This window comes from Citrus sinensis, chromosome 8, assembly GCF_022201045.2.
Source record: "Citrus sinensis cultivar Valencia sweet orange chromosome 8, DVS_A1.0, whole genome shotgun sequence".
NCBI classification, from domain to species: Eukaryota; Viridiplantae; Streptophyta; class Magnoliopsida; order Sapindales; family Rutaceae; genus Citrus; species Citrus sinensis.
The window spans coordinates 8,241,497-8,265,368 of NC_068563.1; the positions used below are offsets into that span (position 1 = coordinate 8,241,497).

A 23,872-nucleotide genomic window follows, 5' to 3' on the forward strand; every position below is an offset into this window, starting at 1 on the left:
TCACCTTAATAGTTAATACAAGCTAAGAAAAATAATATGAATATGGAAATTAAACACTCTGACATGTACATATTGTAATCTTGTAATGATTCGTAATTGTGAATTAAATTATCACCAGAAATCACCAAATGATTGTTGTAAAAAAAACAAAATCAAGCATGTAAAGATATGTGTTGATCCGAATCATTCCATTTCAGTAACTTAAAACTTTGACAGAACAAATGCAAAGTTGCAAACTCTTATTTTGCTTTGTTAATTATCTAATAAATTCTGTCATTACAAAATTTAGAACAACAAACAGATCAAAAAAAGCCCCCTCTAGGCCTCCATCAAGTTGAGAGCAAAACGAATTCCTAAATTAGAGACTGAACAAACTAAAGATAAAAAAGCAGACAAAGATGGAAAGAGAATAAACCTTGAATTTTAGATAATCGCGCGGCTGTGCTGGTGGGTGGGAGGAATCGCGCGACTGTGCTGGTGGGTGGGAGGAATCACGCGGCTGTGCTGGTGGGTGGGAGGCACTGCTGGACACGCGTGAGATGCTGTTGCTGCCTTGTTGGGTGGGTGGCTGGGCGGTGGCTGATGCTGCTACTGCTGGAATCTGTTGCTGCTGCTGCTGGATGGTGGGTGGCTGATGGTTGATGCTGGCTGAACGTTGCTAGAATCTGGAGATGCTCGCTGCTGTTGGCTGCCGGCGGCGAGAACAATGAGTGAGAACGACGGAAAGGTGAGCCGTGAGTGAGAAGTGACTTAGTGAGGGAATGAGGGATTTACCGATTTAGGGATTTTGTCACAGTTGAATACTTGAATATTATAAATTGTTTTGCTATGTTACACTTACAGACTCACGGTCACGGGAATGACTAATGAGGGATTTTTAATTGTTTTGTTTTAGTTTTTTTTTTAATTTCAATTTTATGATATATTAATATATTATATAGTTTTTTTTTAAAAAAATATATATTATTTATTATAAAGTCCGGGCTTTTCATTCAGGCCCTTGACTGAGCCCATATGTTATGGGCTTTGTTAATTATGAGCCCTTATCCATAATTTCAAGCCGCGGGCCGGCCTTAAAGCCTGCGGGCCTGGGCTGGGCCGGAACGGGCCTGGGCTGGCCCGGACTTTTCTGCCAACCCTAACGGTTGTAGTATTATTGGAAATAATTCCCTCATCATTCTCATTAACAATCATGAGACGTCCAAAGCGTGATCCTTGGCCATTCATTCCTAACTCAGCATAGTTCTGTTATGGAATAGTGACACTTTCCTTATGAGCTTTATGGTTGCCTTTTTTCGCCACTACCATCCAAGGTCTGAATCTAGGGTTGGCTGATTGCGCTGTTGCTTCAACTTCCTCCGTTCGACCAAGAAAATTATGTGTATCATTTTCTGGCACCTCATTTGCTGTTTTCTTTGGGCAGGATGAACTAAGGTGACCATAGATTCCGCATTCAAAATAGATGGTAGGTAAACTTTCATATTCAACTTTTTGAATCCCGCCATTGAGAAGGAACTTGGAGCATAACGGCTTATCTTAGGCAACTTCAACAGCGATACTAGCGAATTTTCCCCTAGTTGCTGATTCCGTGTTATAATCAGTACGAATGACATTCCTAATTACAAGGCCTAGCAACCTCAACACCTTCTTGTGATAATAGTGAAGAGGTATTGTAACACCCTAGGCGAATCCCACATCGGCAAAGCACGGGAGAGATGCTGGGTTTATAAGGGGTGATCCACACCTTAATTGGCAAGACGCGTTTTGGGGTGTATGGGCGCCCCAAGAACAAATCCGTGCGGGCCTTGTTAAGGCCCAAAGCGGACAATATCTTGTCAGGTCTGGGTTGGGTCATGACATTATGGTATCAGAGCGGCTCCGCGTGTCCTCTTGAGCGATGGTGGGGCAAACCTCAGCGAGGACGCTGAGTCCCCAAGGGGGGGTGTATGTAACACCCTAGGCGAATCTCACATCGGCAAAGCACGGGAGAGATGCTGGGTTTATAAGGGGTGATCCACACCTTAATTGGCAAGACGCGTTTTGGGGTGTATGGGCGCCCCAAGAACAAATCCGTGCGGGCCTTGTTAAGGCCCAAAGCGGACAATATCTTGTCAGGTCTGGGTTGGGTCATGACAGGTATACCTGGAAGTCGAATCCATGCCACTACTGATGATGTCTTCTCAAGCACTGTCAAATACAGAGACCATGGCTGTACCAGTAAATAGTGGCTAAGCACGATCCATGGTCCTTGAGTAAACACATGCTGAGCATCAGATTCCCTTTTAAAATGGACAAGGAACTAGTTATTTTCTAGATCTAAAACAGAAAATCCATGAGACATATTCCATAAAGCCTCCAAACGATTGCATAGAACCTTGTATCCAATAGATCTTCCCAGCAATTTCACGACTACTGTTGATTGCCATGGTTTAACTAGTTGTGAATGAACTTTTTGGGAAAAAGATATAGCCGGTAAAAACCCTTCCTTTTCGATTACCACATCCTCGATATCAATATCGATGTCCTCTTCCTGACCTATGAATTCCTCTTCCATCTCCGTCCGAGTCTCCAAATGTTTGTCTCTAAAAGACACACGAGGTGGGTTATCCCCATCCACACCCTGTGCTTTAAACTTCATCCTCTTCGTTGATCGGTTGTTTTCAATCGGTGGAGGAGAAGATTTTTCTAGACTAGTCTTCATGAGAACGTAATGTAGAACACTATATGTTCTTCTAATTTTAATACTAATACGACTCTAGCTTGTGATATTGTTTTCCAACTTTCTAATTTTGTTTTAGCTTTAAATACTCTTTCTACCTCCGTATACTTTTCATTACTTTCTGCAACTCCTTGTTTGTTTAAATAGCTTTTTACATTTGATTGTTCTACCACTGGTTCTGATATAGCCCTATTACTACTTTCTTCTAATTCTATTTTATATCTTCTTCTTCTACTAATATTTCATTTTCTTGTTCTAAATAATAAATCTCTATATCTAGGCTCTTAAAGCCTAAATTTTTTATAAGTTCACTATCCATATCATCATCTGTTAATCATCATTATTATATAATTCTTCAGATAATTCTTTATCTAAACATTTTTTAGGATCATTAAATATTAAATCTATAATTTTATCCCTATTATTAAGTAAAGTTTTATGTTTATCAATATTTAAAATTTCTATTATAGCCATATTAATTTCTATTTCTTCTTCATTTTCTTCTAACTTTGGATTACTTCTCTATCTACAATTACTCAATTTTTGTGTAATTTGATTTTGGCTATTTTTATAAGTATAGCTAATTTTTGGTACTTCTAACATATTATGTTGTTCTAATTTAGGTAATATCCATTCTAGTCCATTTAATTCACCACTATTTAATTTCTTGGGTACTATCATTTCCACATACTGACTTTTAAAGCAATCTACTATATTGTTACTTTCAAATCTAGATTTTTTTATCACATTTATTATATAAATTTCCTAGAAAAAATGTTTTAATTCTAAGATTTTTTTATTCGGCATTCATCTTATATCCTTTAGTTTGTACACTTAATATAATATGTTTTACAAAATTCTTTTATATCTATGTCTACATTAGGTATGCTTCCTGTTAATGCAACTTTATTTTTTAAGTCTACTTATACTGTCTATTTAAGCTTGTTCATATTCATAAAATCTATTGTTATGATGTGCTGTAGTCTCTAAACCTTCTTAGCCTGGCTAGGATTACTATTGTTCTCATATGTAGATATGAGCAATTATGTTTTCTAAGATAATCTTTACCTACTGAACTAATTAAAGTTAATTCTTCCCTTATATTTACTATTGATAATTTAGTTTCATCCATGTAGATATATAAACCATTATTCATTTTAGTCATTAATCCTTCATTATATGATTTTTTTGTTTCTAATTTGTTTAGAACCTCTTTTTAATAATTTTTCTCGGTCTTGTTCATCTACCATATCTTCAGTTCTTTCTATAATTTATTTAACTCAACTAGAAAATGTTAGCGATATTTTAATTCTTTCTTCCATATTTACATCTATTCTACTATTTCTTATTATGTCCATTGCTTTTTAATATTACTTTAGGTTCGAAAATATATTTAATGTCGAATTTTGTAGGTACTAAAATTGGTCCACTTAAATTTAACTTTTCTACTTTATTGATTAATATGTGTAGTTCTTTGTCTAAATTATCTAGTGAATTATTGAGTTCTAAATTTGATATGGACTGTTTACTTTTTTCTAAAGGCTTGAAAGCTACTTTCTAATTTAATAACTCTATTGTCTAATTTATTTCTTATTTTGACTAATAATTTAATAATAGTATTTGCTAGATATTGTTAACTAAATTCTTTAAAGCTATAACCTACCAGATTAATATGTGGTATTTCATGTTTTAATTCTGCTAAAGATTCTATTAATTGATTTTCTGAATTTATTCACTGACTATTAGTTTTATTAAATCCAATTGTATTGTAGTTCTCCCTGTGTAATTTTAATATTTTCTATGCTTTTAATTTCTATTTTTATTGGTCTAGGTGTTTTTGCATATAGTAATTGTACAAAATCTATTATTTCTTTCTTATTAGGGAATTTGGAATCTCCTAATGTGGTTATTAAAATGAGTTAGTAATTCTTTAATATAATCTATATTTCTTCTTTATGTATTAATGTTGCTGGTTTCGAAGAATTCTCCTAGTCCTATTACTAGTTCTTTTAGCTTTTCTAAATTGACTTCTACGTATTATCCTAAATTAATTAATGGATCTACCATGAAATTTTGTTGACCATTTCTAATGTGTAGAATATGTTTAAATTGATTTTCTAGGTGTTCTATGTTGCAACTAATTTTTATTCTTTCGATCAAATTTAATTTTTGTTTACTATGATGGCTAATTTCTAAATCTAAATATTCTAATTTCTTAAATTCATATTCTAATTTTTTAAATCTTCTAGTTTATTTCTAATTTTTAAAGATGAATTATCTTACTTATCTAATAATTTTATTTGCTTGCTAATATTATAATACTGAAAAATTAATTTTCCAAAATCAAATATAGAAAGGTTTGCAAAAGGGTAGTGTTTAAAACTTATTTTTCTTTCTATTTCAGGAGTTAAAAGAGGTTTGTAATCTACTGGAAGTTTTATATTTCCTAATATTTCTTCTAATAAATTGTCTAATTGTAGATGTTCTCTACTAATTCTTGCTACTTCATTTTCTACAACATTCAAAGCACGTTCTAATATTTCTATATAATGGTTATTTTGTATCCAAACATCATAATCTTTTTCTAAAATAGCAAATGGCTTTTTATAAAAGTTATCAAGATTTTTATCAGATTTAGCAATTGTGAAAATATATCATAAAGTAAAATGAAATCTGCCTTATGACTACTCATATAAAAAATATTTAATACTCATATAAAAAATATGTAAAATAAGAACAAAAGAGGGGCTCCGATACCAAAGAAGAGAAAAGGGTTAGACAAGGGTAAGAAGTTTAGTGAAATATAATTAAGAAGGGGAGTTTAGATTCTTGGTAAAAATAGAGAGAGAAAACAATGGAGGAAATGAAGAAAATGAAGAATGTTGATAAGGAGGACAGAGGATAAAGAAAAATGAATGTTATTTCATCAATGTGCTGAAATTAATGTATCATATCATCTAATCCATTAGATCTCATACATTAACTTTATTTTAATCTAAATTTATTTGTGTATTAGTTACTTTAGAAAAAAAGAAAAAAAAAATAGAAGGGTGGCCAAAAGTGCATATCAACTTTTTTACCCCATCTTCCTAACATTCAAACTACATATGACTACTAGATTAGTCAAATAAAACTACTTAAAATTACTCAATTAGGCTCTTCGGAGCATATATATTAAAACATGAAGGAGTGTTCATATAAATTTTTTTTAATGTATTTCCTTGCATTTTAAAACCTTGACTTTCTTGTTAATTACTTCCACCGTAAAAGTCAAACCATATGAGGTATCTTACTGTCTTAATGCAATACAAAATTACAATTTAATGTTCTTAGAAAGCATTCTCTATTTTTTTAGAGTCATATTTAGATTATATTTAATTCAATCTTTTCTAGTTGAGTATGATTGGGGTCGCCTAGAGTTAACTAATAAAACTTAAGTTAAAATTTTAAGAGAACGTTGATGAGGAGGGGGAAGGATAAAGAAAAACAAATGTTATAGCATCAAGTTGTTAAAACTAATGTGTCGTATCATCTAATCTATTAATTTAAAAAAAAACATAATCAATATCCCCGGATATACGTGTAAATTAGAACTTGTTATTTTAGGAAATCAGTCCCACAAAAATAAACTAAATTTTAAATCAGTTAATAATATTTAGATTAATGGTTAATCTTCTTATTTGTATTTTTTGTCTAGTCAATTCCCCCCAACCCCCTGGTTGGCCTACCTGAGTGGTTTTCAAACATTTTTATTTAATTGATCTCTTGAGTTTGAATACTGAAAGGGGTGAGGGTTAAAATAAAATTAATTTGGACTTGCCCACCCCTCTACCTTTTATTGAAATTTGAAATATTCGATAAACTCATTTGCTCAGCAAACTCATTATTGAAATTTGAGAATTTAATTATTACTAAAAGACTTGCCTTAATGCCCAATATACCCGTATGTTTAAAAAATAAATAAATAAATTCTCTTTATAGAAATTATTTTATGCCCATTCTCTCTAATATTTTCCATGTCCCAACTAACTTAAGAGCAAGTTTGGTAATGCTATAACTTTTAAAATAATTATTTTTAGCAGTACAATAAAAACAATCATGTATGAAGAGAATTAGTTAAAAATTTGATAAATTTTATTGTTAAAGTGCTGTGAGTTTTAAAAGTAATTGTATGTATTTGATAAATCTTATTGTTAAATTGCTATAAGAATATAAATGACTAGCATATATATAATGTTGAATAAAATTTATTTACGCATTTACAAATATGTATATATAACATCTTTTATTTTGTATATACAATAATTGATAATTGAAATAATTTTTATTTTATTATCTCAAAATAATTGGTAATAACAATATTAATCTCTTTAAATTTAAGAGTTTTTGTTTCCTAATTGATTAAGTATAGTTTTAAATTTTTATAATGAATGTGAGAAATATATTAAATTGTATTAATTATAAAATTAATTCTCAAAATCACATTTAGAAAAGCTACTACAAAAAAAAGCTGCTTTTACGTGATCAATTAGATAGTTGCTAATAAATAAGAGCAATAGATAAGCAGCAATGACGAATACATGAAAATGACGTAGTGCTTTATTGGCTGCAACTAAATGCACTCCATCGGAACAAAAAACTCAAGTATGGGACTAAATGGCAACAGGGATAGCACAAAGGGGTTGAGCCTTTTGTATGGTGAGGCCAGATTTCTCTTCCATGTCCATATTCTCATCTTCAAGCTTCCAATCAAATGAATTAATAAGTGAACCCAACATTAGATATAACATTCTGATTGCCAACGGCAAGCCAGGACAAACTCGCCGCCCGGCTCCGAAGGGGATTAGCTCAAAATTCTGGCCTCTGAAATCAACATCTGACCCCAAAAACCTTTCAGGTATAAAAGAGTGAGGGTTGTCCCATGTGCTTTCATCTCTACCAATAGCCCATACATTGACAAAAACTCGTGCACTTTTTGGTACTGTGAAGCCTGCAATTTCGACATCTTCTGAGGCTTTGCGAGGGATTAATAAGGGAACTGCTGGGTGTAACCTGAAAGTTTCTTTAACAACTGCTTGTAGATAAGGTAATCGAGTGATGTCAGATTCTTCAATTGGGTTGCCTTTGCCAACTGTTTGTTCTAGCTCCAATTTTGCTTTCGATAAAACTTCAGGGTTGTGGAGTAGTTCTGCCATTGCCCATTCCATTGTAATTGAAGTTGTGTCATTCCCCGCAATAAGCAAATCCTGTTATATGAACTCTGTTAATTAACTTGTAATTTGTACCATAAATTAAGAAAAAGAAAAAGAAATATTACAGCAAACAAGTGCTTGATATGTTTTGTGTCAATCTTTTCACTCTTGTCTTGGATAATATTGAGAACAGTATCCAACATATCTTTAGATTCGGTGCTAGCGCTGCAACTAGGTTCTTGTCTTTTCTTCAATCGTTGATCAATCAGGCGATCCAAGGCCTCGAACATCTTGCTAGCATGTAGTGTGTTGCGGCGTCTTATCCCCTGCAGGTCAAGCTTTTTGAGCAGAGGAAAATGGTCGGACAAGTTTGGCTTTCCTGCTTCTTTCATCATACCCAAAACTATATCCCTAAACTCTCGCTCATTGGGATGAACCAAATCAATAGAAAATATTGTGTTGGATAACAAATTAAGTGAAGTATTGAAAGCAGCTTGGCCAAAATCTATTGCTTTACCCGCACGGCAATTTTCTTCAACGTAGGCAAGAAGGTCTTTGATTTTCTTGCGCCGGAGGTCTTGACTAGCATCGAGTTTCTGACTAGTGAAAATATACATGTTGCATATTTTTCGAAAACTTCTCCACAGTGTTGAGACTGGCAGCCAGACCAAACTGAATTCATGGTGCCGGTAGGGCTGGGACAAGATTGACTCAGGGACCTTACGATCACAGAATGATGAATCATGCTTTTTAAGGATAGCTTTGGCCATGCTTGGAGAAGAAACCACTACTGTGGTTACTTGGCCAAGTCTTAGACTCATTATGGGGCCATGAATCTTGGCAAGATTGGCCAGTGCCTTGTGAGGTTTACCACTCAGTTCCAGGAGGTTTCCGATCACCGCATAAGGCCTTGGTCCTGGTGGAAGCTGTTTGCGTCGTCCTCCGGAATTTAAACTTAAAGCCATCACCCAAACCAATGTGAATACAAGCCATAGCATGCAGCAAGTTAACAAATCCATCTTTGTGTTGAAGCTAATATTTTGATTTCTCTTTATGTGAAACTCTCATCATCACCGTCCCTCCCTGCACTCTCTTTTATAGTAGCTGGATTCCAGAAGTTGCTTTCACTGCCATTTCAAGATCCAACGAACTTGATCGCGCGAGATTTTGAATTGGATTTGTTCCCAGATTCCACATCACCTACTGCCTACATATAATTTCCTCGAAGTCCACGGTACATCTGACGGATGTGGAAAAATCAAATAAGGGTAACATTGAAATTTTACGTGTTGATTAACAGAAACATAAACAAAGTGAAATATATACTTTTTCATACTTGAAAATAACAAATACTACGCAGTTAACGGTATAAAAGTTTTAGATGTAAAAAATAGTTGTAGTCGTTTATTATCTTGACCAGGGGTGAAGCTCGGAGTTCAACTCTGGGGGGCCAAATTAAAACATTTCAAAATTCGTTATGTGATTTTTTTTCAATTGAATAGGTTGTAACATGTACAAATTTTATTTTCATAGTTAAAAAAAAATCCTATTAAAAAAAGATAATACAAATTTAAATAAAACAGAGTCTATTAAACATCAACAAAAAAAAGTAGGTTCACTTGTTTGTAACAAAAAAAGATTAAAAGAATTTGTTAAAAATAAATTAATAATTGTAAATGTACAAGTTGTAATCAGAATTAATGTTTATAGGATTATATAATTTAAATGACATTCCTTTCTAAACTTTAAAAATTGTGAGAGAATGTGCAGTTCTGTAAGGGCCAAAATGAAGATTTTATACCTAAAGCTCTTGATATTATTATATTTTATTAAGAATTTAATGATTCTACAAAAGTCTATAGGTGTCGCGGCACGCTTTAGTCTGAATGGGGCTTCTCCCTAAATCTTGACATAGTTGGAGTAATAAAAAGATAATAACCATTAATTTTACATTAGCATGAGATTTGAATTTAGAGCCGTACTTGTTTTTCAATCTCAAATTTTAAATAAATTAAATAATTTTGACATTTTTATCTTTATAATTTCATTGGTGCAACGGGGTTACATAGTTTTGTCTTATAAAAAGGTTAAAAAATTGTGTTTTACGGAAATAAATTTTGCATGAATTCAAATGGCCGTTTGTTTTTTATTTTGCATGAATTGAAATGGCCGTTTGTTTTTTGAATTGTATAATCCTTTAAACTTATTTTTAGTTTCAATAATTAGTCGCTTTATGCGTGTTGATTTTTAATCTTAACATTAAGAATTTATTAAATATTTATGTTTGAATAAAATCAGGTAAAATTTAATTCAACACTTAATGCTAAACGCTCAATAAATCATTTAACTGTAACATTCAAAACTACTGTTACCGACATATTTTTCCTATCGTGTAAAAGATTAATTAATTTTTTACAAAATTAATTATTTAAAATAAATCACACTTACTACTATCAAAGAACTTTATAATTTATTTCATACAATAAATTATATTTTCAATATGATTTTTTTTCAAATGATTTTTCTGTTTTTTAGTTTTGTCTTCATTCAATAAGTTGAGGGCTTCCTCATTAGAAGTAGACTCCCTATATATAAATTTGTATTTATATATTGACAATTATATTCTTTAAATTTGTATTTAAATAACTTGTAATACAAAAATATAAAAAGAAATCTCTAGTGAGAGTTCTCATTTTCTTAAAAAAATATCGGCATGAAAAAAAATAAAAATAGGAGCACCCCATTAATGAAGGACACTACATATATGTGGTCCGAAGACTGCTCTGGTTCCGGTTTTATTCCGTCACCTCCTTGTCTCCTCATATCCGTGAACATTCTTCACTTTTCCATGCAGATGCAGTCAAAGAAAATTAATAATCTGATTTCAATTTTGGTTTCATTCGCACACGTGGATAAGGAAATTAACCAAGTCACTTAATTTCAAACCTAATTGTTTTGAACACGGCACTCAAAAGTACGAATTTGACTTAATTGCGGACATTGTAGAAGAAAACCATTCAAATGAAATAATTTTAGAGAAGAATTGTCTTTCATGGAAAATGTGCGCTTGTGTATTAAAAAAAAATAACTCCGAAGAAAAACAACAGTATCACTACAAAAATTTTAACAAAAAGGGATTTTCAACAAAAAAACTAATGTTAGAAAAGGGACTACTACGACCAATTACAAATTAAGCAGAAACACAATTCTTTTCTTATTTTGTGTGATTAAAATAGAATGTGTATCACAAATAAATAGACACAAAAATAAACCAACAAAATTCAAAATAAAAACAACCACAAAATGCATAAATTTTTACGTAGAAAACTCAAAGCGAGAAAAATCACGGGATTGTAGTCCGATATAATCTTCCAATATATTAATGGAATTACACCACAAATTCTTTTGTAAATAAAAGTAGAGGCTAACAATATGGAGAATCTCAATATTTTTATCTTATAGTAACAATCAAATAATATCTATCTCTCTAACAAGTCCTAAATAATAGTTAACGAGAGAATAAAATAAAAATTAAGACTAATAAAATTTTAGAGGGCGATGCCAGGAGCTTACCCTCAAAATTTGAGAGAAAACAGAGTTAATTTCGCCTTCCCATTATCTAATCAAAAATTGAAAATCAAGCCACCCAATTTAATATTGCATCATTGCTCTCTCTTCTCTCTCTCATCCTTTTTTCCTTGCAGAAAGTCACTGCAGCTCCACTTATTCTTCCCACGTTTTCTAAACCTAAATTTCATGGCAAATTTCATCCAATTCCAAAATTTAGTAATCATTGCAAACTAAGCAAACCTATTTGAACTTTGGGCAATGACTTTGTCATCATATCTAACCAATTCTCCATTGTGTGAATCTTATCAAGATGTAACTGTTTCTTCTCAAGCACATTTCGTATCCGATGATACCTCACATCAATATGCTTGGATTTCGAATGGTATGTCGAATTCTTTGCCTAGTGAATGACACTCTGATTGTTGTAGTATACAACATAATTATCTTGTTTCACACCTAACTCTTGTAGGAAATCTTTATCCACAAGATTTCATTGCAATCTTCAGTGATTACAATATATTATACTTCAGTAGTAGAGAAGACAACATACTGTTAAAGTCTGGACTACCATGAGACTGCTCCCTCTGCAAAGGTGAGCAAATATCCTGATAGGGATTTTTCAGAATCAACATCTCCTGCCATATCTGCATCTGTGTCTACTTGTAACACAAGTTTGTCATTGCCAAAACATAAACATGCTTTGGAAGTACCTCAAAGATATCTAAGAATCTATTTTACCGTTGTCCAGTGTTCTTTACCTGGATTGAAGAAAAATCAACTGACTATACCAACTACATGAGCAATATCTGGACTTGTACAAATCACGGCGTACATCAAACTACCAACTGCTGAAGCATAAAGAACTCTTTTCATCTCTTACTTCTCTTTCTTACTTATAGGACAATACTCAGAATTAAGCTTAAAATGGCTTGCAAGTGGAGAATCAACAAAATTTGCCTTGCTTATATTAAATATTTCAAGAAACCTTTCAACATATGTTTCTTGAGATAACCATAACTTTCCATATTTTCTTTTGTAGGAAATTTTCATGTTAAGAATCTGTTTTGCCAGTACCAAGTCCTTCATTGCAAAAGACTTGCTAAGCTTTTTTTTTGAAAGATATCTAGTGAAAGGTTGTCGTTCTCTAGTAGATCTTCTCAATTCTAGCTCAATTGGTAGTGCAGTTAGTTCTGGAGCTACTTGCTTAATTGTTTTCTACCGGACCATCATTATTATTTTCTCCAGCTCTCCCATAATCATCATGAACTATAGGTGGAGAAACTAAAGTTGGAATAATAAAAATATCTAAAGATGACTGAGAGTCATCATTTTTCCCTGCATCACCAACTATATGATATTCAAGAAACCCAACATCTCTACTTCTGATAAGTTTTCTTGTCACTAGATCCCATAATATGTATCCCAATTCTTCATGTCCATAGCCTAAGAAAATGCATTCTTTGGCTTTATCATCAAGCTTCAATCTTTCATCCTTAGGAATGTGAACATATGATCTGCAATCAAACACTCTCAAGTGTTTATAAGAAACATTTTTTTCTGTCCAAACTCTCCTAGGCACATCACCATTTAATGGAGTTGAAGAAGAAATGTTAATCAAATAAACTATAGTATGCATAGATTTAGGAAGCTTGGCATTAGAAAGCATACACCTGACCTTCTCTTCAATCATTTGATTCACCCTTTATGTAACACCATTCTGTTGACGGGTTTTTGGTACAATCTTTTCAAGTCTTATTCCATAGGATCTGCAATACTACTCAAATGGTCATCTATACTCACCACCATTATTTGCCCTGATGCATTTTAATTTTCTTCCTATCCATCTCTCAACATAAGCATGGAAGAACTTAAATGTACCAAACACATGGTCTTTAGATTTTCAAGGAAAAGCTCACACTTTTCTAGGACAATAATCAATAAAAGTCACAAAATAAAGTGTATCTCCTATTGATCTACTTTGCATCATGCTAGTAACAATGTGAATAAAATCAAGTTTTACAAATTTCTAGATGGGGAAAAACTTTTAAAAGGTACTCTATGTGTCTTTTCAGCTAAGCAATAAACACAAGTCTTGAGGGACATGCCTATAAAACTAGGTAGAAATTCTTTTCTGACAAGAGTTTTTAACCCTTTCTCATTAACGTGACTAAGCCTTTTGTGCCATGTCTTAATGTCATAATTTTTTACTGTGACATTTACGTCTTCTCTCTTGATCTTGGCTTCTATCACACAGAGGGTGTTTACTTTCCTCCTCTTAGCTAACAGTGTTCCTCCCATCAGTTAACATGAGGGAGTTTTTGGTGAGTTTCTATTTTCCTTCACCAAATTTGTTAGTATAACTATCATCAAGCTTGCCTGTAGAGATCAAATGACAGTGAATATCTGGTACATGTCTGACATTTTTAAGCAACAACTTACAGCCAATGCTAGTTTCCAAGCAAATATCTCATATGCTCACAATCTTGGATGCCCCCTTATTTCCCATCTAAACATGACCATAATCACGAATAACATAGGATGTTACAGAGATGGATTTAGTTTTGGTACAAAAATTTAATTGAATTGTGACATGTTTCGTGATAGGTTTTTTCTATCATAAATTTGTATTTAAAAAAAATTATCAAAAATTTTAATTTTCTGTAATTCTCTACATTGTAAAATTTAAATTCTACAATTGATATAAAACAAACAAAAAATAAAATACTATCAATCCAAAAAATTTATAATGTTAATAATATATTAATCCTCGTACAAAATCTCAAACGCATTAGAACAAATGTATAGTAAAAAAGAACTACATCAACAAAATGACATTTAGTAATCACCATTCAAATTCAACTTGCAACTTAAGTTTCCCATTAACCTCAAGAATACAAGGGCGGTTGGTCGTGCCACAAGTGTCGTAACTCCAAATGCTATTCCTGTTAAGATAAAATAGGCAAAAATGAAAATTCAAATTAAAGGAACAATACCATTTAACTATCATTGAGGAATGATGCATTAAATAGGCTTAAACTTCTGACAGTGGGTTACATTTTTCAAGAAACTACATGATATGTAATGACATTCTGATATGGTTTGAAATACAACAATCAAACTTCAGTTATTTGAAACAATGATTAATCTATTTTGGAAAAAAGATAAATCAAACTTCAGTTATTTGAACCAAGATCACAATTAAAAAACTATAGTATTTGTTGCGTGCCATGACTTTTAATTCGATAGAATGGTTGAATTAAAAAACCATTAAAAGTAATTAAAAAAGAATTAAACTTCCATTGATTTCACACCACTTCCACCTGCAACCAGTCTGCCAACTTCTCTGCAAGTGTAACAAATAGAGCAAGTTCTGATAAAACCAACAATAATAAGAAAAATAATAAAAGTATGAAGTTATAATTACACATGAATAGAGCAATGGCTCATGTAGTCATAGAATACAATGAAGAGTCCAAAATCCACCAATTAATTAATTCTAGCCTCAATTTCATCACTGGAAGCATGGGGACAACTGAACTGAGGTTTCCACGAAGGTCTTAAGCCATGCAGGAATTAGAAGCTATTAATTATATTTTATATGTCTACTTGTCACATGTTGATATAAACAAGAATAGAGAGAATAGAGATGTAGATTAAATGATACCTTAGCAGGAACCATGGGTGCATTTACAGCAGTAGCAGCTAGCTCCCATTTCAGGGCCCCAACAATAGCTTCTGATATTTCAATGGGCAAACCTTCCTGATATGTATTTATTGATAAAGCATATATACCTGTGCCTCCATAGTGCTCCAAGATGTGGAATCCCAGCTAGGTTTCTTTTCTTCTTAGGTGGCTACTGCAGCTGTGGTGAGCTAACAATTAAACAACAGGTTTTCAATGCTTTACAAATTCTGTATATGTATAATAGTATGCATCTTAACAAAATTAATAACATATGCCACAATGGAAAGAGTGAAAATTCAGAAAAAAGCGTAAAATCAGAAAATAATAATACCATCAAATTTGAATTAACAAATTAACTAGATATATTAGAAATTAAATACCTCAAAAACCGAATCTAGATCAAGTGAGGAATCGGCTGGTGGTCGCGAATCGGGAAATGTTGAGGTTTTAATTGGGGGAATTCGAGATAAAGTGAAAGAAATAGAGAACTGGGAGGCAAAACGAAACTGACCAAACTAGGAGAGAGTGAGAACTGCGACAGAGTGATGAGCCAAAGGCGAGTAAATCCCGACTATTCATTGCAAGAACTTTGACGCGGCGGCAACGGACTATGTTTCCTCAACAATACATCGAACGCGGCAGCAATGGGCTAGGGTGTTCAAACAATATTACCCGCATGGCAGCAACATACTTGAACGGTGATAAAACGACACTGTTTTCTCGACTGATTGAGTGCAGGATTGATTTTTTAGGGTTTGGCCTTGAGAGAGTGATGGGTGTTTGGGTAAGAGTATTAAATGGAGAGTGCTCGCGAACTGGGGGTATAAACATTAGGGAGGAGCATTGGTCATGAACGTTAAACGCACCGTTTTTGTTTCACATGTATATATGTTAAAAAGAATTCCATTTTAAAACACATTCCGTTCTTTGTCTCGTATTTTAATTTTTTTTTAATTTTACAATAATTAATTAAATTTTATATTATTTTTTACTAATTTATTAACAATCAAATAAGTAATATTTAGTAATAACAAAAAGGCAAATAGATAATGTGATTATTGATTGGCCATTTCAAATTAATATTTGATAATTTAGTTGAATTAATATATAGATAATTAAATACTAAACAAACTCTATTAGCGGCATAACATTTATCTATTATTCAATTGGATTTTACTTAATACAAAATCTGAAATCTAATCTAATAAGTATTTATCATTTAATTAATATATTCAAATTTTGAATACCAAATCCTAAACTTTTAAATTGAATTATTATATAAAAAATCACTTATTATATGAAATTAGCGCTTTGTTATTATTATTTTTTAGGCTTTGTTACTATTATAGATGTAAAAATGGTAATAAAAATAATCAAGTGATTAACAAAATATTTCACTAACATACTAAGAAGCATGTTGTTGAACATAAATAACAACGAGCAAAAGAAAGTTGTGATATATTTTTATTAACAACGTAACCTATTTGAATGTTGCTGAAGATAAAACTTTTAACAACATACTTAGTTTGCGCGTTGTCATTTGGTTTATGGAATCCACCACAAACATAAAATTGTTGTGATAATGTGTTTAACAAAGTGCCATTACGAACGTTGTTAATGGTAAACTTTTAGTAACTTTTAGCAACATACGATTCTAAAACATTGTTGAATACCATATTTTACAACAAGCATAGCATGCATGTTGCTGAATTCCTATTGTCTTATCTCATTTTTCTTGTAGTGCTAATTTTCTCCAAAGAACATCAACCTTGGATTCTTTCGCCACATCGTAGTACACGCTCTGATTAATCCATGATCTAATAGTACTCACGAACTTTTGGTTTAATTGAGCCTATTTCTTATCATCTAAATCAACGGTTTAGTTTCTTTGCATTCATTTGGTTCATGAAAGTCATGAGTATGAGATACAAGAGTAAATGCTTTTTTTAAAAATATTAATTTTAGTATCTATACCCATTTCATTATTGATATAAGAGTAATTTCTTTTTATTATAAAATTATGAAGGTTGAGGAAGATAATTATTCTAATTATTTGTATTATGTTGTGTAATTTTTGTAATGAATTAATGTTTATCTAAGATATATTGTCAAACCTTACCCTTATTTAAATTTTTATTTTAATATGATTAAATCAAGTCCAGAAATAAAAAATATTTCATTTATTCAGAGATTGGGGACCCCTCGGAGATCCCCTTTTATTATTCGGGGAGGGGACGAGGATCCTCTCAAGCAATTCTGATGGAGACGGGGATATATGAAAAACATCGGGGATGGGTGCGGGGATGTCGGTCCCCTCCGCTCCCCTCCCCATTGCCATCCCTAGTGGGCAAACCAGGTATAGAGTACTAAGAGATGATACTGCATTCCTCTAGGAATTTAGCAAATGGTCCTAGACATAGTTCACCTGAACTATCAAAACTCTGCCGAGTTGGTTCCCAACTTCAGCTTTAAAATTTTTGAACATATCCAAGGACTTTGATTTTCTATAAAGGAGATACATGTATCTATATTGAGAAAAATCATTTATGAATGTCATAAAATATTGTTGACCATTCCAAGCAACCGTAAGGGATGACCCATAAATATTTGTATGTATATGTTCTAAGATGTCCAAAGTCCCGTTGGTCTCAAATCTTTTTTTGTTGATTTGTTTCCCTTTGATACAATTAACACAAATATTAAAATCTATAAAATCTAAAGGGTCGAAAATTGTGTCTGAAACAAGTCTCTCTATTCTTCATATGGAGAAACGATCCAATCTCCTATGCCATAATGCAACTGAATTATCATTTGTTAATATTCTCTTAAAATCTCTTATACTGAATTGCATAGATTCATTAAATGAAGCAATTGTATCAAGAATATAAAGATTATCATCGCCTGAAAAAGAACCAGAATCAACTAGTTTTGAATCATGAAACAAATTGAATTTTCCATCTCCAAATAAACAAGTAAAACTAGCTTGTCCAAAGTAGAAATAAAAATCAAATTCTATCTAAGAGACAGAACAATAAATGTCTCATCAAGATCCAAATAAAATTTAGTCTTTAATAATAATCTAAATTTTTTAATTACTTCAATTTTAACTTCCTTATCGTTGCCCGTATAAATGTATCTTTCACCATCATTAGGCGTTCTACAATTCAAGTAACCCTGAATAGACACACTGATGTGAGTTGTTGCACCAAAATCTATTCATCACGTGTGTCTTGGTACCGAACTCAAGTTAACCTCAAAACAAACCAAACCATGCCCTTCGGCTTCGCAAAAGAAACAACTAATGCCTTTTGGATAAGCCAGTTTCCTTTATTGTTTCTCTTGAGATACTGTATGTGTAGCTTTCTTATCATTCTTCTTTTTCTTGCCCTTGTTCTTATCCCTATACCTTATTGAAATTAGATTTGTCAAGAGCATAACAATTTCAGCCTCTTCGTTCTTGACAAATTTAATTTTAATAAGTTACTAATTTCAGGGACATGAAAAGGAAGAAGGGCATACTAATTTCAGCCTTTCCGTTCTTGACAAATCTATGTTCAATTTTCGCAAAGAACTCCTTAGTGTTGTTACTTTTTCAAACATTGAGCTCCTTAATGCTTCTGGGATGACCTTCTTCATGATCATTATAGACATGTGATTTGATTTATCCTATCTTTTTAAATCCTTCTTTTCATCAGAAATACTCTCATATATAAGAAGTAGAGGAGAATCATCCCTTAATACAAGGCCGAGATCTATGACTAGCAATGACAAAAAGCCCGGGCTGGCCCAACCAATTTCCACGGGCTTTGGCCTGAGCTTCCTACATGAAAGCCTAGAAAAGGGCTTGGGGAAAAAAGCCTGGGTCAGGCCCAAGTCTTCTATTAAAAAAAATAAATTTATAAATTAGAATAATAAATTCAAATTTGAAAAATAATGGAAAAATAAAAAGTAAGTTTAAATTTCTAATTTATATATCAATAATGAATTAAAAAACTTAAAATTATAATACTAAACTCTCTTTTAAGTATTTATTAATTAACAGAGTATTTGGATTATAGAATCCAGTACTTAAAAATTAATTTCTAAACTTTTATTTTCTTTATTTTCTTTATTTATTATTTTACTTTTGAGATAATTATTTTCTTTAATTCATTGGTGATTATAACAACTTGATTATTATTAATCATTCTAAATTTACAACAATTTTAAAAAAATTTGAAAAAATAAGGAAAAGCCCAAGCTCGGCCCAGGCCCAGCCCTTGCACTTCTTATTTAATGGGCTTGGGCTTGGGCTTGAAAAGCGTTGCCGAATCCCTTAATTTACCAACCCATATGTGATTGTGAGACCTATCAAGAGGTTCCCTTGCCATGATTCGAAGTTAGAGCCATTTAGGATAGAAATAAAATTTATGTTGGCAGTAATATTAGCAGGAGTCATAACTGAATCAAAAACCAATAAACAAACAAAACAAGCTTCTAAGTCCCGAAACAAAAAATAAATTAGAAAAAAACGTAAACCTTATCTCAAGATACTGGACACTTTATTAATATTTCATCTTTGGAAAAAAAATTAACTTGTTAGGGATATCTTGATGTAGTAATCAAACATGAATAATAATAACATATCAAATAATAAATCTTCCTTTGGGCCGATTTATTACTCACATGTAATACTGAATAATCATCACGTATTTATTACCACAGATGCACATGCAATTATGTTAAATATGAACCTTCTTTTGGGCCGATTGATATTCACAAAAATTACATATACACAACCGTTTATATTCTAAAATAATTTAATTTCTACAAGAAAGGTCACTTTAGTGACATGTTGCTTCAATTAACTTATCTTAAAATATATATTAACATATCAATATTTGAATTTAAAATTACACAAAAAGTTATCCTTCAAAAAGATTAAAAAAATTCAAGTCAAGGTCAATGGTCAAAGTCAACGATCAATAGTCAACTATTGATCGATTAACTATTAACTGGGTCGAGCTGGACCAGTTTGGGTTGACCTGAATCGAATCCTAAACCAGCCCCCAAATTAACCCTAACCTTGATTTTTGTTTTTTTTTATTTCCTTTCTTTCTTTTGGCAGCGGATATGGCCGCTACTTTTGTGCCATCTGTCGCGGCCATAACCCACAACTCACGACCTGGTGGCCACTGCTTGCTTTTTGTAGCTCACGGACACCAAGTTGCGGCTCGTATTTGTCCTTTTTTAGTTGAGGCAATCGCATGGTTGTTTGGTTTAATTGCTCTAGCTTGAACCAACCTCTCTTTGTTTTTTCTTGTTTGGTTTCTTTCATCATGCAGCGGCCATGGCCGCCACTTTCACTCAAGTCAAATTCTGAATTTCCCAAAACAATGATTTTAATCTAGAAAACAATCACAAATTATTCTTAATAATTCAACATGAAGAGATTATGATATCATTTTTTAGAAAATAATTAAACGTTTAGTAATAACCATCACCTATAGTCGAAGAACATTCATTTCGTATCACCAAGAATCAATAATAGAATAAGCGAAAGCGTATCTAATTCCATAATGTGCAGTTACTATCTAGAGTCATGTGGTTGGTCTTCCAGATCAACATGTTCTCTCAGAGAATCTTTTAATTTTCTTTGTGCTCTCTTTGTGATGATCTGATGTCAAAAAGAATAAAATGATAAATGTGGCCTGGGGACCATAACGACTTATAAAGACAACGTTTCATGTTGTCTTTAGGTATTCTTACCTCATCCCATTATAGAAATAGAAATTACCCTTATGTATCTACATATTGAAGGCCCACACCCAATTAGATACATTAAAGCCATTTTACTGTCAATCTTAATAGATCACTTTTAATTGAGCTTAATCTTATATGATAATCCGCAATACAATTATTCACATACAAACCCAACATTGCATTAAGAATCCAACAACATTGGATTAAAGATCCAACATGATGTAGATGAACTAATGGACTCATAGCCCAACCTTCATCACAAAATTCTGCAATTTCACCTTGATTGGTTGTTTTCCTCCATTTGAAGAAAAATTCTAGAATACATCTGAAGTATTATGTTAATTATACAATAAGTAAATGAACTTATGACATGTGCGCATTTATTTTAAAGAACCAACATGTGATTGGTGGTTATATAAAATTCAATTACACATGTTATACATGTAGTAATTAGTTGTATTACCTCTGATATATTCTAGAATTCCTTTTACTTGAGAATGCTTAAATTTATTTGTTTAATCTTATATTTGTCGGTAGCGAAGCAGATGAATTATTTTAATCCGAGCGAATGGAAATTAATTAGTCTTTCAATAATAATTATTTATATATTGAGATTACTATGATTTTTTTATTGTGTGTGTGTGTGTGTTAATAGTCATTCCTTGTAAAGGATTAATATTAAAATTATCAATTTTATTGAGAGGAAAAAATTGTGTTAAGTGGCAATATGAATATTACTTATTTTATTAAACCTTAACTAGAAATTTTTGAAAATTATCGACCTTTGAACAAATTTCCCAAGGGCATCTCATAGCTTGGACCTTTGCCTATGGTATTTAACGTAAAACTAGGAATTAAGTGAAGGCAAACCCGATCCAACCCAATAGACTCAATCCGACTCAATAACTCAATCTAATTTTCATGGGCTGAGTAGATTATTGTTGAGCTAACTGGGTCAATTTTTTTGAACCTAATTAATAATTTACTTGGGGTGGGTTTTTTTAATTATGATGAACCCGTCTAACCTAATCCAACCCAACCCATGTAAATAATGATGATGATGATGATGATATGTTTATCCTTAATTGTAAATTCTTAAAGATCTAATTACAAAACTAAATTCACTCTCTCATATAAGTAAGTTTATTATCTTCTAAGTATAATTTTTAAAGAAAATTTGTGTCAACTTCTCTTTATTTTTTAGTAAACATTTAATAGTACATAATTATCTATCACTTTTATTTTGTTACTAGACTTGATACTGGTTAATCAACAAAATGGTCTGAATTTAGAATTCGAATAAGAGATGTAGGGGGCTAGGAATAAAGTTTAGAAGCACATTGTTGAAATTTTCTTAAATTTAAGAGATTTTTTAGCTTTTCTTTTGAAAACACTTGATAGTAAATTAAATTTTCATACTATTATAGATTTGTATTTGATTTTGATAAATTTCATTTCAAATTTCATGTATTCTTCTTTATTTAATTTTAATTTTGATTTATCTTCAATAAAATCTAACCCAACCCAACTCAATGATTTAAAGGTTTGGTTGGATTAGGTTAAGCATATTTATTTAATTGAGTTGGGTTGATTTTATTTCAACCTATTCAATAGTGGGTTGGGTTGGATTTTTCACAAACCCTATGATAACGATAAAGATAAAACTTAAAATCTGATATATCATTATCATTATAGTTAGTCTTGTAATTATCCTTGTAATTATCTAATGTTTATCATATGTATTCTTAGCTTGTATATAAGTGAAGCATATATTATATGAACCTCATAATAAACTAAGGCTTACAAATTGCCCTCTAGAGCTTTATTGTTTCATGGTATCAGAGCATTAAAAGTCTAATGACCTTTGTGTTAAAATTCTCAATTATTTCATGATGAGTTGTTCTTCCCTTCCCATGCTAGTTCTTCATCTCTACCTTCTAATATTACCAATTCAGTTAATGTTCGTCTTAACTGAAGTAATTATCCTTTGTGGCTTGATCAAATTGTGCCCCTTCTTTGTAGTCGTAATTTGCAAAAATATGTTGATGGCACAAGCATTTGTCTTGCTCCTTTTCTAAAAGATGAAAATGGAGAAATAGCTCATATAGTTGATCCATCATATGAGGAATGGATTTAAAATGATCAACTTGTTCTCTCTTTGATTAATGACCCTCTTTCTCAATCCTTGCTAAGTACTGTTGCACGTTACACTTGTGCTCGTGATGTTTGGTCTTCTTTAAAACAACGTTTTGCTTCCCAACAACGAATCGTCGAGTTGCACACTGAGCTAGTTACTACTAAATGTGGTGATATTTCTATTTCTGATTTTTTGGATAAAATTCATTCTATTGCCGATAATCTCTATCTTTCTGGCAGGCCTATTTATGATGAAGACTTGGTCTCCATCATTGTAAGTAACATTAGTCCTTTATATGAAAATACAGTTGCCTCTATTCAAGCCTGTTAAACTCCCATTAGTTATTCTAGTCTTGAAGCCTTGCTTTTGAGTTCTGAACGATGTCTCACTTCCAGTAAACCATATCCTTACCCATCTGACTCGACAATTGTCATGAAAGCCAATAGTAGAGGTGGTCGTGGCTTCCCACGTAATAATGGTGGTCGTGGTAGTGTTAATAATTTTTCTGGGGGTTTCAATGGTGGTAATGGTTTTACTGGATGGTCTAGTAAAATAGAAGGCTACTGCTAACTCCAGGACGTGAGAATTTTTTATCTTCATCAAATTTTAATCCTGGTAATGGCCATATTAACAATCCCCGATGGGTCTTTTTTTTTTTTTTGGTAATTGGATTCAATGCCAAAATCTATCAGAAAATGGGTCACTCTGCTATCGATTGCTATAATCACATCAATCATGCATACGTGGGTCGTATCCCTCCCCAACGACTTTCTGCATGGATTTCTACATCAGCATCTTTTGGTTCCCCAAATTGGTTAACAGATACT

The 23,872-nt window shown here is 32.1% G+C and overlaps 1 protein-coding gene across 1 annotated transcript; it reads right to left on the bottom strand.

Annotated features, from left to right (window-relative positions):
• Positions 1–7,296: 7,296 nt before the first annotated feature.
• LOC102626529 (geraniol 8-hydroxylase-like) lies at positions 7,297–9,070 on the bottom strand. Its single transcript, XM_006487372.4, has 2 exons — positions 8,037–9,070; positions 7,297–7,965 (listed from the first exon to the last, which is right to left on the bottom strand). Exons 1-2 carry the CDS (start codon positions 8,928–8,930, stop codon positions 7,372–7,374), a joined length of 1,488 nt encoding a protein of 495 aa, XP_006487435.2. The 5' UTR covers positions 8,931–9,070; the 3' UTR covers positions 7,297–7,371.
• Positions 9,071–23,872: the final 14,802 nt, after the last annotated feature.